The sequence below is a fragment of the Triticum urartu genome, chromosome 1A (genome assembly GCF_056163025.1).
Source record: "Triticum urartu cultivar PI428250 chromosome 1A, HENAU_Tu73, whole genome shotgun sequence".
NCBI lineage: Eukaryota > Viridiplantae > Streptophyta > Magnoliopsida > Poales > Poaceae > Triticum > Triticum urartu.
Window position 1 is genome coordinate 308,361,820 of NC_141873.1, and position 17,422 is coordinate 308,379,241.

The 17,422-nt window shown below is 52.7% G+C and overlaps 1 protein-coding gene across 1 annotated transcript; it reads left to right on the forward strand.

Moving 5' to 3' along the window:
• The first annotated feature begins 15,916 nt into the window (after positions 1–15,916).
• On the forward strand, positions 15,917–16,739 carry LOC125506766 (kiwellin-1-like). Its single transcript, XM_048671486.2, has one exon. It carries the CDS (start codon positions 15,948–15,950, stop codon positions 16,518–16,520), a length of 573 nt encoding a protein of 190 aa, XP_048527443.1. The 5' UTR covers positions 15,917–15,947; the 3' UTR covers positions 16,521–16,739.
• The last annotated feature ends 683 nt before the right edge of the window (positions 16,740–17,422 follow it).

The following is a 17,422-nucleotide window of genomic DNA, read 5'->3' on the forward strand; positions in this document are numbered from 1 at the left end:
CTCCATCAGGGCTAAGGCCGCCGCTACGGAATGGACAACTGTTGTGCCGCTCTTGCCACTTGCTATCCCCAAGGCAGATACTGCTACCGCCGTCCTAGAAGCAACAATGGCCGTTTGGGCTGCCTTAGCCGCCCGGACACAGATTGCGATCGCCCTCACGAAGCTCGTTCGCACATGCCTGGCGGTTGCGACTGCGCTCTCGCCGGAGTGGGCCGCCAAAGTTGCCATCACGACGCGGGTCCACGTCCCCATCTTTCACCGACGATGCTTGAACAGTGAAATGATATTTGAGGAGCAGGCTAGTGTGCTTGACACTTCGACGGTGCTCCGAGATATTTTGTGATGCATCTCACACGGTTGGTGATAATAAACTGTGTGCGATCTACTTGATTTTTCCTCTTGATTTGAATTACGTAGCGGGGTCACAACTACAAAGGATGGTGTTTGAATTGCTAGAACTTTTATCTGCAGTGAGCATGCAACTATAGGTGTGTCGTTAAAAAATTGGAATTATTTAGGGTTCATTTGGACGTTTTTATACATTAACTTGGTTTTGTAAGCATTTCAAGTGCATAATTCAAATTTGAACTACATGCACATGCTCCAGTGCATATAAACGGGTTGAAAATCATATATGTGTCCTTGGTTGTATGCTTAGGTCCCATGCAAGAAATGGGAATGAATGTCAAACACCCTACCACCGTCACTCGGCCGCAAACATTGAGGTAGCTGGTTTTTAAATTTTAGTAAATCCAAAACTCGTTTGAAATTCATGAATCTTGGCATGCTATCATGGAGCGGTAGCAACATGCCGTGGTAAAAATTTTGTCCCATTTGGGACAGGTTTGGGTATAACCTTCTCCCAAACCAGAGCTTCTCACAACAAGTGTGATGGTTTCGCTAGGGAACGTGCCACCTTTGGGGACGAAATGATATCCGTTGCCTCTTATTGCTTTCAAAATATTTCTAGTGTCAACATAGGACAACAGGAGTGTTGTGTTTAATTTTGAAATTTTTCAGGGTTCATTTGGACATTTTTATACATTAACTGGGTTTTCCAGGCATTTTATATGCATAATTCAAATTTGAACTACAAGAACATGCTCCAGTGCATATAAAGTGGTTGAAAAAACAAATTTGTGTCCTTCGGTGCATGCTTAAATCCCATGCAAGAAATGGGAATGAATTTCAAACACCCTGCCACCGTCACTCGGCTGCAAACATTGAGATACTTGGTTTTAAAATTCTAGTAAATTCAGAACTCGTCTAAAATTCATGAAACTTGGCATGCTATCATGGAGCGGCATCAACATGCCGTGGTAAAAATTTTATCCCATTTGGGGCAGGTTTGGGTATAAGCTTCTCACAAATCAGAACTTCTCACAACAAGCGTGATGTTTCGGTAGGGAATGTGCCATCTTTGGGGCGAAACGATATCTATTGCCTTTTATTGCTTTCAAAAAAATTCTAGTGTCAATATAGAACACCAGGAGTGTTGTGTTTAATTTTGGAATTTTTCGGGATTTGTTTGGACATTTTTATACATTAACTGGGTTTTCCAAGCATTTTATGTGTATAATTCAAATTTGAACTACATGCACATGCTCCAGTGCATATAAATTGGTTGAAAAATCAAATTTGTGTCCTTCGGTGCATGCTTAGGTCCCATGCAAGAAATGTGAATGAATTTCAAACACCCTGCCACCGTCACTCGGTCGCAAACATTGAGATAGTTGGTTTTTAAATTCTAGTAAATTCAAAACTCGTCTAAAATTTATGAAACTTGGCATGCTATCATGGAGCGGCATCAACTTGCCACGGTAAAAGTTTTATCCCATTTGTGGCAGGTTTGGGTATAATCTTCTCACAAACCAGAGATTGTCACAACAAGCGTGATGGTTTCGGTTGGGAACGTGCCACCTTTGGGGACGAAATGATATCTGTTGCCTCTTATTGCTTTCCAAAAATTTCTAGTATCAACATAGAATAACAGGAGTGTTGTGTTTAATTTTGGAATTTTTCAGGGTTCGTTTGGACATTTTTATACATTAACTATGTTTTCTAGGCATTTTATGTGCATAATTCAAATTTGAACTAGATGCACATGCTCCAGTGCATATAAATTAGTTAAAAAATAAAATCTGTGTCCTTTGGTGCATGCTTAGGTCTCATGCAAGAAATGAGAATGAATTTCAAACATCAGGGCACTGTTGATTGCCGGCAAAACGTTGAGATACTTTGTTTTAAATTATAGTAAATCCAAAACTCGTCTGAAATTCATGAAACTTGGCATGCTATAATGAAATGGCACCCGACATGATGTGGTATTTTTTGTGTCCATTTTGAGAAAAGTCGCACTCGAATAACAACCAACAAAGGCATTTTGAAACAAATAGCTGCCACTGTAACATCTCAAACGTTTTGTATAATTTAAATTGTGTGCGTTCTGTTAACCATTCACATGACACCACGCCTCACTCTTTTAATGGCTAGGAGGTGTCGTGCGGACAGGTGCTTGAGTGCTTGACTAAATAGGAGGCATGAGAGCTATACTCCAATGCGGAGGCTCACCGGAAAGCATGCGAGTTGTACGCCGCGCAGGCTCACCGGAAAGTGAGCCCTTTGACTTTCATGGCCGCCCGCCTCGCGCGCATCTTCTCCATTAGTGACGCCCAAGCCGCAGTTTAATATTGTTTTTAAATATAAAACACTCATCGCAAATGTTTTAGTTAGAACATCCGTATGCAAAACCGACAACTTCCCCAGGAAGCCAAGGGAAAATGTGCCTAGCAGGATTTGTGCAGCTCTTGATCACAAACGTTTTAGTTAGAACACCCGTATGCAAGCCGACAGCTTCCCCAGGAAGCCAAGAGAAAATGTGCCGAGCAGGATTTCTGCAGCTCTTGATCGCAAACATTTTAGATAGAACACCCGATGCAAAGTGAGAGTTATGGTCTTCCCCTTTAAGTCGAGGGAAAATTCACAGCGCGGGATTTGTGCCTAATCACAAACAGTTTGTCCGAGTGAACCGTATGCTGTATATCACACACACCTTTATCTGGCTGCCCGTTTCTTTTGTTCCTCCTCATCGCAAACAGTTAATTGAACTGAAATGTATGCCCTGCATCGCACACGCAACTAAAATCTGAACCGTGTTTGATGCATCCTCAATTGTAAAAGTTTTGCACATTTTTGACAGTTTTTTACACCATCATTTGCGATTATTGCATCACACACAGTTTCTTCGAAGGGTCTCTGATCGTAATGTCGCGTTAGCAGCATCCTGCAGTACTGTAAATCCATCATTTTATTACATCTTGACTAAATTAAATCGTCAATGTCATTTGAAATATAAGTTTGTGTCGGCGTTCTGGGAACGGTGGTCCCCAGACTTGCCTGCCTGCGGCCTGCGGTGTGGCTCAAGGGGGGGGCAGCACGGCCCATCTTCACCAACACAAACTCAAGACCCTCGCGAGGGGCCAAGCCTCGCGGGGCGGACGACACGGAGCTTCCTCAGGCACGGCCACGTCAGGCTGGCTCACGAGGAGGCGGAGAGATCAAGGCGGGGTACCTCGTGAGGTGCCCGTGACGCAAGCCATGACGACTCAGGGTGCCAAGCGGGTGCCAGCCCGCGCAGCGTCCTCCTTTCCTCTTTGGTGCAAAGGGGGCAAGCGCAGCCGCGGAGTACCGAGGCATTAGGCAAAGGTTGCCATTTCGGTGCAACGAGACCAAGACCAGGAGGACTACGAGACGGAGGTCACCATGGAGCCCAAGACGGCGTCATCACCAGAGCTTTGCGCAGGCGAAGACTACTTTTGTCAGGATAGTTGATACTTGTTGTCCCCTTTCAAATTAGCCCGCCATTGTTGGCTCCCTTCCCGCTCAATATTTGGGGAGAGGACCAGGGCCACTATAAATAGGACCGGCCACCCACGTAGCTAAGGGTTGGGCTCAATCTCCTCTAAGGTTCGGCTCAGTCTCCTCCAAGGGCTCGACAAGTAGAGAGGTGGTAAGCAGAGAGAGGGAGTGAGATAGAGAAAGGTGGCTGAACTCCTCCCAGCAATTCATCGCCCCAGCCAAGAATAGACCCTCGCGAGGCTGTTCTTCCTTGTACTCTTCACCATCATCAGCCCAAGAGGCAATCCACCACAACACACACTGGAGTAGGGTATTACACCACAACGGTGGCCTGAACCAGTATAAACCCTGTGTCCCTTGTGTTGTTCTTTTCATAACTTTGATCCTAGCGTGGCGGAGGGGTGCAGGAAGGTAGGAGGCGAAATCTCTGCGCGCACCCCAGTGTTCGAACCTCAAGGGTCTGCCGGAACCCGAAATCCGACATTTGGCGCGCCAGGTAGGGGTGCACCGGAATTCGTCTTCTGCCGCTCCGCTCTCCTTCGACCATCACACTCATGTCTGACGCATGTCGGGCCCGCGCGGAGCGCCGGGCCGCCCTCGCTTCCCGCGTCGCCTAGACAGCCCCTGTCGGCGGGGTCCTCGCCGTTCCCCGTCGCCCGCCGTCAACGCCGCCACCGGCCCGGCGGGGGACGAGCAGCAAGCATCGTCTCAGCATCCATCCGTGCGCCAAGAAGGACGCACCGTGACTCCCTCACTCGCCCCGGTTGGATCTTCGTCCCGTGCGCTTCGCACGCCCATGGAGGCTCGGGCTGCACTCATCGCGGCAAACGAGCTCCTGCGCTACCGTCCCGTCGATGACGTCTATGAAGAATGGCTCGACCGCGTCGCCGAGCTCGTCCGCGCCGCAAGGGGCTCCTCCACGTCGTCCGCTTCGCTGCACCGCACCCTGCCCCGCGCGGGCGACGAGGCTCCGGCGGCGCCCCGGCCGCCTCCCCCTCAAGAAGACGCCATGGCTCCAAGACGCGTGGCCCCTGGGCAGAACCCGCTCCGTCAGGTGCCAGCGCGGCAAGAGCAGAGCTGCCAAGAAGTCCCTCGCCCGCCAGAAGCTGCCCGGGCACTCCCTGCTCCAACACGTCGCGACCATCCTCCTGCTCCGGCGCGTGGGGACATGCAGGACCAGGCTCTCCATCACCCAAGGCCTCCCGTGGCCACAGCAGGCTGCCGCACCTACACCACTGAATTGCGCAGCGTCACGTGGCCGGGCAAGTTCAAGCCGGACCTGCCTCCTCGCTACGACGGCACGACCGACCCTGCGGAGTTCCTCCAGCTCTACGAGCTGGGCATCGAAGCTGCCAACGGAGACGAGAAGGTCATGGCGAACTGGTTTCTCATGGCGCTCAAGGACGGGGCCCGCACCTGGCTCCTGAACCTGGCTCCAGGCACAATCTCCTCCTAGGAAGAGATGCGCACCCGCTTCATCGCCAACTTCCAAGGCACTCACGACCGGCCACCCGCCGTGAGCGACATGCGCCGCATCAAGCAACAACCCGGGGAGACCCTGCAGAAGTACATCCAGCGCTTCAACAACGCACGCCTCAAGATTCCCAAGGTGACTGAAGAGGCCATCATCTCAGCCTTCTCCGACGGCGTGCGCGACGTCAAGATGAAGGAGGAGCTGGCGATGCATGAAGACATGTGCACTTCTTTGGAGTTGTTCAACTTGGCGAACAAGTGCGCCAGGGCTGAGGAAGGGCGTCTCTCCCTCCTTGAGCTGCCTGCCGCAGACCCAGAAAAGAAGAAGCTCAAGGCCAAGGAAGTGAAGCGCAAGGGGGCTGCCGTGCTCGTGGCAGAACCAAACACCAAGCGGGGCGGAGAACAACCCGAACCTCCCAAGGGTAGCCGGTACTGCGTGTACCATGACCTCCACACCCACAACACCAGCAAATGCCAAGAACTCCGAGCTGTGCGTGAAGGAAGGATCGGCCGTCGCCCTGACCGTGGTGACCGGGGATACGGCCGAGGAGGAGGAAGGAACGCAGGGCGCTGGGAAGACTGTGGCCCGCGCCAGGGGTGGCGTGACCAACCTCGTGAGGATCGCTGGCAAGACCCACCTCGTGAGGGAGGCTGGAGGGATCAGCCACGCAAGGATCGCCCGCAAGGCAACGCAGGCCTCCCACCGCTGCCGCCTCAGCCGAGGAGGAACGAGGACTGCCACCAGGACGAGGAGGCTGGGGACTTCCAGGAGCCTCGCGCGATCGCCTGCATCCTGGGCGGAGCTCAAGCCCCAGCCTCTCAGCGCATCTTCAAGCAGTTCGCCCGCGAAGTGAATGCAGCCCTCCCTAGGCTCGAAGCCACGCGCCCTCTCAGGTGGTCGGCGTGTGCCATCACCTTCAGCTCAGCAGATCAACTCAAGTGTGCGGCTACAGCCGGAGTCCTCCCGATGCTTTGTTCCCCAATCATCAGCAACGTGGTGGTCACCAAGACCCTCAACGATGGCGGGGCAGGGCTCAACGTCCTGTCCGTTGAGACGTTCAACAACCTCCAAGTGCCCTACAGCCAGCTTCAGCCAACCAATCCCTTCTCCGGTATCACCGACAGCTCCACGGTCCCGATCGGGCAGGTCCGCCTCCCCGTCACCTTCGGGGCACGCGACAACTACCGCACCGAGCTCATCGACTTCGACGTCTCTCACATCCGCCTGCCGTACAACGCCATCCTCGAGTACCCGGCGCTGGCCAAGTTCATGGCCGTGACTCATCACGGCTACAACGTCCTCAAGATGCCAGAAAGCGGCGGAATCATCACGGTGCCCTGTGAAGAGAAGGACGCAGTGTGTTCCCTGGAATGAGCCTTTCAGGCCGCATCACTGGAGGACCCGGATCGCGGAAGCAGGAGGCTTCCCGAGGCCGCCCCCAAGAAGAAGAAGACATCGTCCGGCCTGGCCCCTCGGGAGGTAGGCCCCTCTGGGCCCGTGCCTGCCCAGGGGAAACCTCCTTCCATCGCATAGGAAAGCGCGCCCGGCGCCCTCCTCAGGCAGGGCTCGGGGGCTCTCCCCTGGAGGGCCACCGACCTAGCAAGGGTCGCGAGGGAGGCGCTGGGGCACCACATGGAGGCGTGTTTCGAAGCACGTTTCCCTCAAGAAGGAGCAAGGCAAGGAGATCCAGACCCACAGGAGTTCATCAGCAAGGCCATTCAGGAGCTACAGGAGTCCAGAGTCATGAGAGGCGCACGCCGCCTACTAGCAGTGGCTCCCCATCCAGGCGAGGATGGTGGGCTGCGCGTCTGCGTCGACGTACCAGGGCTCAACCAAGTCACCTCCCTGGGGCGCCTCTGGCCCTCGCGAGTGGGGCGCTGCGGAGGTCCACCCCACATCTACGTTTGCATGCCTTACGGCTTGCCGAGCGCGGCTGACGCGTACCAGCGCCTCATGAGGGGCATCACGGAAGCGCAAGAGGCCAGGTGCTCCGCAGCCCTGGCGGAGACGAAGATGGCCAGCGAGGAACCGCCAGCGCCTCCGGAGCCTCCCGAGGCCCCTGGGCCTGGGGGCTCATGAGGATCGGCTCCCGCAGCCCACCGAGCCGGCTACACCAACACCCTTTCGTCTTCAGCGTCATCAGGTGACATCTTTCAAGTTTCACTTCCAGCTGGGAGCGCCCCCAAGGCTGCATTATTCCCAGGCCGCGTGGGTCCGTCCCTGCGGCGTGTATCCCTTTTATTCCGTGTCGTTAGCTTACCTTGTTGGGGGTGCCCCTCGGGCTGCATGATCCCCAAGTCGCTCGGGCCTGACCCGGTGATCTCCACATCTACTTGAACGAATCCACTCCTTCGCGGCTAATGTGCTTTACCTAGTTGCCTGCTCAGCTGACGCGAACTAACGGAGCTGCTCCCAAACGGCACGACGCTTGCGCATGGGTCCGTCCCTGCAACGCCGATGAACCTGGATGGCTGAGCTCTGGCCGCGGCAGCCCCGCATAGCGTCACCTCGTCAAGCCTTCAGTGCCTCACTACCCTTCGGAAGCAACCAACGGCTGACCATCAATTGTTATGGCAACCCCTTGCTTTTTCTATGATGGACCTGCAGGACCTCCTGAAGGAGCCGCGTCAGGCGAGGCCCTTGTTGTGTCTCCTTCGCTCTCGTCCGCGTGAACCGCTTGCACGTTAAAGGGGGGGTACCTAAGCATCGCGACTCAGGGCTCTTACTGGCTCTCCAGCCCTCACCCTCTGTCCTTGACCACGGCACCGCGACCTGGCATACCAGCGACGGCTGAGACTCGCTCGAGGGCCGGGACCCGAGGACGTACAGCAGAAAGGGGAGCAAAGGCGAGAGGGGAGAGACACGCGAGGACTTCACCGAGCAACCTCGCGCCTGCCGATGCACGGACCCGGCCACACACCAGAGAGCGGCCCCTGATCCTCGAGATAAGTTATCGCCCGGAAGCACCAGCTACCGTGGCACCATCCCTGCACCTAATGCTATCCCATGTTAGCGACGTCGCTCCCCTTTCTCACCGAACGACGGCTGCTTGGGCGCCAAAGGGGACCTCCTCAGCATCGCGAATCAGGGGCTCTTACCGGACTCTGGGTCGCTCACCTCCTGGCCTTAACCACGGCATCGCGACCTGGCATACCAGCGACGGCTGAAGCCGCCTTGGGACTGGGACCTGTCGGCGCAGACACCAAGCCCTCGTGAGGTTCGAAAGGGAGGACCAAGCTAAGATGGGATGAGCAACTCGCGTAAATCTACGGCAAGGGTTATATTAACAAACAGGATCACAGGCACCTTACAAGCCCCCATGGGGCGCGCCTTTGGTTCCTCGCAGGAAACAGATCCTAAAGAGACGCAAACTACGCGCATCGCTACAAAAGACGCCATCATCAACAGTGGGCCGCCAAGTACCGACGCCAACCCCATCCAGATCAGAATCGGCGGTGGCCTGACGAGCCTGCCCTGCTCCAGGAGCGGCGCCGGCTCGGGGGCTCGTAGCTGTCGTCGCTCGTCTCTGGAGTCGCGAAGGGCTCGTCGAAGTCGTTGGGGCCTCCGACGTCTCCACTGCCTGAGGAGCCGCCAAGGGAGCGATTGGCGAGCCCGGTCCTTGTCACAGTAGGGCCCTGGCCGTCTTCACCGGGGCAGCACTTCACCCGGCGCCCGTCCGCGTCGAAGACCTTGAGGAGCATCACCGAAGCCACGTCGTAGTCCAAGTGGATCGCGAAGATGCCCCTTGTCCTGCAAACCCGGGCAATCTCTCTCCAGCCCCGGGTCATGTAGACCTCGCCCGGGGCGACGACCGCGACCTCTGCCTCGGTCGCGAGGGTGCTGCAGCCGGCGTGCTGCAGCCAGAGCTCCAGGGGCTCCCCCTGCAGGATGACGGGGGCGAAGAAGGGAGGAAGACGGATCCAAGACTAAAGAGGAATGGCGACGTGGAGCACGAACTCTTGGGAGGAGCCCTCGGTGTGGACCCCAAGGGGGACGACCCACACCTTCGTGACCCGTCGGTGCTGGCGGCGGCGCCGCCCGTGGCGGTCAGCATCAGCTCCTTCGGGGCCCTCGACGTGGGCGTACAATGGAAGCGGGAACCCCGGCGGCGCCCGCTCGCCCCAAGGCCTCGACACCACCTGAAGGGCCCCCTCGTTCGGGCCATGGTGGACATGCCGTTTCTTTGGCAGAAGTGGGTCTGGTCCCTCTCGGGGAGCCTTTCCCTTCTCTGCCGACGAGAACCGGCGGATCGGAGCCATCGCAGCAAGACGGAGCAAGGATCGAGAAGAAGGAGAAGCAAGGAGGGATGAACTGGAAGGGCGCGCGCGGTCCATACTTATGGCTGGCGATGGCCAACCAACGGCCCCCACGATCGCAGGTAATTATGACCCGCTTTGCATGCAGGGACTTGTCCAATCCGTGCAGTTGCCGAGGCGCCGTGGGGAAGTGGAGACGCCCACGTCCAGTCAACCGCCACGCGGCGCCCAAGGCCGCAGGCTGTTAGGGCCCGCGGCGCTTCGCTCTTGCCCTTCCGCCTCCCTGCACGGCCAAGTCCGGGCGTGCCTTGGGCCCGGGGGCTACTGTCGGCATTCTGGGAACGGGGTCCCCAGACTTGCCTGCCTGCGGCCTGCGGCGTGGCTCAAGGGGGGGGCAGCACGGCCCATCTTCATCAACACAAACTCAAGACCCTCGCGAGGGGCCAAGCCTCGCGGGGCGGACGACACGGAGCTTCCTCAGGCACGGCCTCGTCAGGCTGGCTCACGAGGAGGCGGAGAGATCAAGGCGGGGTACCTCGCGAGGTGCCCATGACGCAAGCCATGACGACTCAGGGTGCCAGGCGGGTGCCAGCCCGCGCAGCGTCCTCCTTTCCTCTTTGGTGCAAAGGGGGCAAGCGCAGCCGCGGAGTACCGAGGCATCAGGCAAAGGTTGCCATTTCGGTGCAACGAGACCAAGACCAGGAGGACTACGAGACGGAGGTCACCATGGAGCCCAAGACGGCGTCATCACCAGAGCTTTGCGCAGGCGAAGACTACTTTTGTCAGGATAGTTGATACTTGCTGTCCCCTTTCAAATTAGCCCGCCATTGTTGGCTTCCTTCCCGCTCAATATTTGGGGAGAGGACCAGGGCCACTATAAATAGGACCGGCCACCCACGTAGCTAAGGGTTGGGCTCAGTCTCCTCTAAGGTTCGGCTCAGTCTCCTCCAAGGGCTCGACAAGTAGAGAGGTGGTAAGCAGAGAGAGGGAGTGAGATAGAGAAAGGTGGCTGAACTCCTCCCAGCAGTTCATCGCCCCAGCCAAGAACAGACCCTCGCGAGGCTGTTCTTCCTTGTACTCTTCACCATCATCAGCCCAAGAGGCAATCCACCACACCACACACTGGAGTAGGGTATTACACCACAACGGTGGCCCGAACCAGTATAAACCCTGTGTCCCTTGTGTTGTTCTTTTCATAGCTTTGATCCTAGCGTGGCGGAGGGGTGCAGGAAGGTAGGAGGCGAAATCTCCGCGCGCACCCTAGTGTTCGAACCTCAAGGGTCTGCCGGAACCTGAAATCCGACAGTTTGTTTTTGAAATAATTTATATATTTGAACTCCTCACACCAATACCTTTAGAACTAGTCCAATATTAGACACATTTGCAGCATGTTTAATTTTCAATGTTTCACATTTCATATGTTGAACAAACCTATTTTACTAGAAAAATTGTGAAACAAACCTTTTTCACTAGAAATATGTGAAACAACCCCCATTTCATTAGAAATCTATTTAACCCAATTATATTTCAGATACGTGAAAAAAAACTTGTTTCCCACACACTAAAAATGTGCAATTGAAATAGATGTGACATTTAAATGTATCATACAAAATGTAATTGCAATGTAGGTTTTGAAAGTATTAAATAGTAACCACACAAAGTGAAATTGTAATGTATCATTGTGAAACTGATTATATTTGAAATGTGAAATAGATTTTTGAAAATGTGCAATTGAAATAGATATGGTTTTTATGAAACTGACTTTTTATAAATGTGTATCAATTTATTTCAAAAGAGTGAAATATGTTATTTCAGCAATGTGTAATTGAAATAGATGTGATTTTTGTAAAACAAGCTAGTGAAAAGTGAAATGTAGGTTCTTAATTGTAAAAGAGTCACTCTATAAAGTGAAAATGTATCATTGTGAAACTGATTATTTGGAAGTGTGTAACAGTTTATTTCAAAAGAGTGAAATATCTTTTTGAAAAATGTGCAAGTGAAATAGATTTAATTTTTATGAACAAACCGGTGAAAAGTGAAATATATGTTCTGAATTGTGAAATAGTAACTACAGAAAGTGAAATTGTATGTGTCATTGTGAAATTGATTATTTTCAATATTTGAAATATGCATTCGAACTTAAACATGATTACAAAATATCCAAGATTGATCTCATTTTAAAGGTTTTCACGCAGGAGTTTAAATATAAAAAAGGTTTCAAAAACTAATATATAGTTTAAATTATATGAATGTTTTAAATTAGACAAAGTGAAAGAAACGGTTGAATTTATTATGTGAGAGAAGAGAGAGAGTGTTATGCCACATTGCTATCATACATGCATGTAGAATACAGTTGTGGGGGCTAGCTTCTCAAATACCAATATTCTTTAAACATAGAAAGAAAAAACAACATGAGAAGAGAATATACGATGTTACATGGCACTAACTGATTGGCTAGAGCGTATAGTTGGCGGATACCGGTACCGCGCAATTTTCCCTTTACATCTTATAGTTTTTTTGTTGAGACGTTTACATCTTTCTTTCTTTTTTGAGACGTTTACATCTTTTAGATTTTTTAGTGGTAAACTCGACTTTATTGATTATTGTTTCGGTTTACAGGAATAACGAAGGGATCATGGGGTACTCCTAGCCACACGTGGCACCTTTGAACTAAAGAAGTACAAAATTTTACTAAATTATGAGCATCAACATTCCTTTGTCGACCTTTAAAGACGAAGTCACATTGAACAAATAGTCTCGCCTGGGCCTGAATCTCCTTGATGATATTGCTGTATTTTCCTTCTGACCCTTTCTTAATTTTCTCCACAACTGTATTACAGTCGCACGCAACAACAATATAGTCTGTATATAGATCCTGTGCTAGGGCAAGATCCTGCATATAGAACTTTTAGTTGTCACATCACAGAGAGCGCTGCCTTAATGTGGACTGGCCGGCCGGCTTCCTCACATAAGATATTTCGGTTCGTACAGGCATGTCTATGTATGGACATTTTTTACGATTCAGTTTTCTACTTAGGCCCGGTCGGCTTTTGTCTCATACACGGGCCACACATAACATGTTGCTAAATGAAAATCCGCTACGGACCCCGCCTATTTCGTCGTGTTCATCACGTGATCAGGGCCTACCTCCGGCCTTTGGGCCTTCATTTGTCCGGAAGATATTCAAAGTACAGAGCCTTTCACTTATCCCATCATTTCCCCTCAAAAGCACAGGTATGATGCAAAACAAATAGTAAGAGCATCCTTAGTGGCTTGTCTAAATTTGATAGTTTATATCTACATATACACAATGGTGTAAAAAGATTTTCTTTTAGACAATCTAAGTTTTCCAGCGGATTGTCTATATACATGATTCTATATTCTCTTTCATATATTTTAATAGTATCTTATAGCAGCTATATTTTCTAAAAATCTTATGTTGGTCATTTCTGAGTTGTTCTCATTTATTTTTTTCATCCGCAAGACATATAAAAGAGAAAATAAACCAGCCGCGAAATTTAGGTTCAACACTAGCAACACCCTATATAATTTACGAGAAATAAACAATAGCAACAGGTTCAACCCTGATGAGGCGGCGGTCCAGGCGCAACGACCTCCGTGTCCAGCGCCGGCGCGGCCGCCTCCCTGCCGACGTCCTCCAATTGCTCCGAATTGGTGAATGGCTGAGCTCATGAGCCAACATTTTTGGTTTAGACATTGTGGCTTGGTTGTCCAAATGTGGACGACGGGTAGCTAGTTTGGACATTGTCTAAATTTTAGACGACACAATAGACAAACCACTGAAGACGTTTTTTGGCATGTGGTAGTCTAAATTTGGTATAGACCACCATTTGCACAAGCCACTAGAGATGCTCTAAGGATGTGAAGTGAACTCCTCCCCACTCCTCCCTCTGTCGCCCCGCGGGCGGCAGGGAAGGAACCCTAGCCGCCCCCTACCAGCAGCCCTCCTTCTCATCCTCCCTCCTCGTCGCCGCCTGCTCGCGCCGGCGGGCAAAGCCTGACCGGCCTAGGCGGCGGTGGGGCGATTTCTCCCCCTCGCGTGGTGGGGTTGCCGCGGGCAGATCCAATCAGGCCGGGGCGCGTCGTGGTGTGGGACGGCGCGGCGGCGCTGTGGCGGCGACTGGCAGCGGTGTTGGGCGTCTCCTGATGGTGCGGAGGGCTGCACGGGGCGGTGGAGCGCGCTGTGTTCGCGGGATCCAGGCGGCGCGGGAGGTGGGCTTTCTTCCGTTGGTCGCGGTGGGGTTTCCTTGGTCGGGTCCGGCCGGACCTGACTCCGGTCTACTCCGGCGCGGTGCGGGAGGTGGCGGCAGGGCTGGGGCGCAGGCTACGCAGTGGCTGGCGTGTTCGTGGCGGCGGCGGCTCTCGGTTTGGGATCTGGCGCAGACGGGCGGCGCGGGGGCGGGCTGCGACCTCGGCGGCGCACCACAACCGCTGTAGGGCAGCTCGGAGCTGCCCCTCGGGGTCCCAGCATGGATGTGGGCTGCCACGGCGTGCTAGTGCCTCATGGCGGTGGTTTGGGTCGTTTCACGGCAGCGGCCGAACATCTCCGGAGTCGGCCCGTCGGGAAGCGGCCTGTTTTGGCCTTTGATTCCTCTCCTCGACGTTCGGACGCTACCTTCGTCAAAGGGCTGGCCCTCTCCCAGCTGCGGTCCATCGCCTGTCTCGCGCCCGGTGCTGCGAGACTGATCTCGTCTCGCGCCCGGCAGCGGGACCGAGCTCGTCTCGCGCCCGGCAGCAGGACCTACCTTGTCTCGCGCCCGGCAGCAGGACTGAGCCCGTCTCGCGCCCGGTGCAGCAGGACATGACGATGGAGGCCAGTCTCGGCCGGCCTCTTGGGTCTCGGCGCTGGGGGTCGCCCAGGGGTGCGAAAGACAGGGCCTTTCCACTCGTCTCTTTGGTTGGAGTAGCGGCTGGTCTCGGGTGAGGTGGTATCAAGGTCTTGGATGCCAAGGCGGCGGCCCTGGTGGTGGGAGCGCGATGCTCATGTGCAGAGCTCGTGGCTTGGTGTTGCCTGGTAACCATGGGCGTGTGGGTGGCATGGTTGCCGGGGTGTGGCGTTCGGTGGTGGTGATTGTCGGCCTGGGTGAAAACCTGCTCTATCTTCGGACGATCGGCGGCGGCGAATCATTCCCTTTTTGAAGGCGTCGTCGCGGCCTTCATTGCCCGTCGTGTTGCTTCAGGAAAAACCCTGACCCTCGTGTCGGGCGGTGGCGGCGCTTCGGTGTCGTTCCCTTCCTGAAGGCGCCGCCTTGGAGCACACAGTTTGCCATATGCGGCTTCATCTCTTGACGGTGGCGTGTTCACGGCCGAGATCTCCAGTTGCTCTTGTAGTAGTAGGGGTGATATTGCTGCGCTCAGCATCTTTGTATCCTGTCTTGGATGTGTGTGTTGTGTTGGCATGCGTTTATATCAGGTTATTGATGATATTTACTTTATATATAAAGTGGGACGAAAGTTTTTTTGGTAAAGCATAGATATCCCATCATTTTTCTCAAGTCATAATTAGTTTCGAGGAGTAATGTTATCTAGATTGCGTGAAACACTGCTGTGCCTTTGCACCCAAGTGCACTGGACAAGCCTTGCTTGTATTTGTAACTTTCATCAGGCCTTGGCCTATTTCGAAATATAAGGTCGGCAGTTAGCCACCTTCTTTGTTTCAAAATAGATAAATAAAATCTATTCAAACAAATTGTATTGTCTCTGCAGTTTCAAGTCATACCTATTATGTAAATTGAATTAATCTGTGATTGGACAGTTTTTATTTTGCGGCACTGTGATTGGGTAGTTAGGAGGACAGTGGTTCCAGACTAATAAAGTTTAATTTTTAGACTTGAGATTGCTGATTTTTTTGGATTTATTTCAGACTTTTTGATGATGTGCGTTCAGTGGGAGGAGATATTCCCGTCGACTATTAAGACGTCTGTGGCGACTTCATGAATCTTAAGATGATGTACCGGCTCAGTCTTTCAAAAGAGCTCATAGGGATAAGATATTCGTGCGTGTGTTCATAGATATGACCATACGTTGTTGTGTATGTATGAGCATCGGCATCTGTGCTGTGTTAAAAAATGTCATACCAATCTTTTTTAATTCTTAAAAAAAGAACGGAATTTGAGTACACAAATGGATAATGTAGCGCTCCTTCCTGACTGCAAATGTGTACATGCACATGGACAGACTGAAAGTTCAGCTAGCAGGGAGACGATTGAACAGTCAACTTACCCTTCAAAACCCTCAAGTTGCTTACCCCGCCGTCTCTAGCCCGTGGCTATATAAGTTTGCGCCCACACACAGCACAGCCGCACAGCAGCACAGCACTAGGACAAAGTGAACCAAGCATGGCTACTCGTCCCGCGTCCTACGCGCTCCTCCTCGTGCTCACGACCCTTCCCCTAGCCCTCGCCACCAGCTTCCCACACCGCGCTCTACTCCAGACATGCCAGCCGAGCGGCACCATCGCCGGCGAGTCCGGCAGCTGCAGCACGGAGAACGACTCCGAGTGCTGCGAAGACGGGCAGCGCTACAGAACGTTCGCGTGCTCCCCGCGCGTCACGGGAAGGACCCGCGCCTCGCTCACGCTCAACAGCTTCGCCGACGGCGGGGACGGCGGAGGGAGGTCCGAGTGCGACGAGAAGTTCCACCCAGACTCCCAGATGGTCGTGGCGCTGTCGACCGGGTGGTTCTCCGGCGGGGGGCGGTGCGGGAAGCGCATCGTGATCCGGGCCGCCAACGGGAGGACCGCCACGGCCACGGTGGTGGACGAGTGCGACTCGAAGCATGGCTGCGACGAGGAGCACAACTTCGAGCCCCCGTGCGCGAACAACATCGTCGACGGGTCGCCGGCCGTGTGGAAGGTGCTCGGGCTCGACACGGACGACGGGGTGGTGCCGGTCACGTGGTCAGACGCGTGACCTAGGTACACGAGCTGCCAAACGCGACACACGCACTCGGATCCGTCATCCGTGCTATATCATTGTCGTCCGTGCATTTCATCACGTATTAGTATGTCAGAAGAATAACTAAGCATGCCCATGCATGCATGCAACTGTGTAAATCCTTGCCGATCAATATATGTAATGTTCTCGCTGTTCACGGTTATTACAAACGTCAGTTCATTCAGTTTTCGGCCACCAATACTGTAATTCGATAGTTTCGCTTATCGTCTTCATTTCAGCCCAAGGAACCAAATTAAATTAAAAATCACTCAAATCCAACCAAGATTTCACAAATTTCGCGAACATAATACTGATTCTGTTCGTGCCTGAGTCTCGCCCAAATCTAGGAGCCACTTTTATGCTCTCTCTAGCTACATCCAGAGACGGAGCCAGCAGGGGCCGGGATGGGGCATGGCTCCCTCCATGCTGTAAAAAGGTCTCAAACTAGCCCCAAATAGTATGTGGATTTAATGAATTTTTTTTCTTGAATATACACGAGTGTGCATATCATTCATTAAAGAAGAGAGGGGAAAGAGCCCCGAATCCACAAGTCCACAGTTACATGATTATTTACATTCGGACTTCGCCCGAGACCACCCCAAACTTACAAAGGACTACTCGGTGTGGATTTAATGAATTTGCTCGCTAAATTCCTAACTCCATCCGTGGCTGCCCCAAATAGTGTGAGTTCTTTCATGTACTGTAGCAAAATTTATACTCTCTTCGTTCCATAATGTAGTCCGTATAGAATTTTTTAAAAATCAAACTTTAGAAATTTTCATCAAGTTTATATGGAAAATTATTTATATCTACAATACAAAAAATATAAAATAAGAAACTACATCTTATGATTAATTTAAGGGTTTATGTTTGGCATT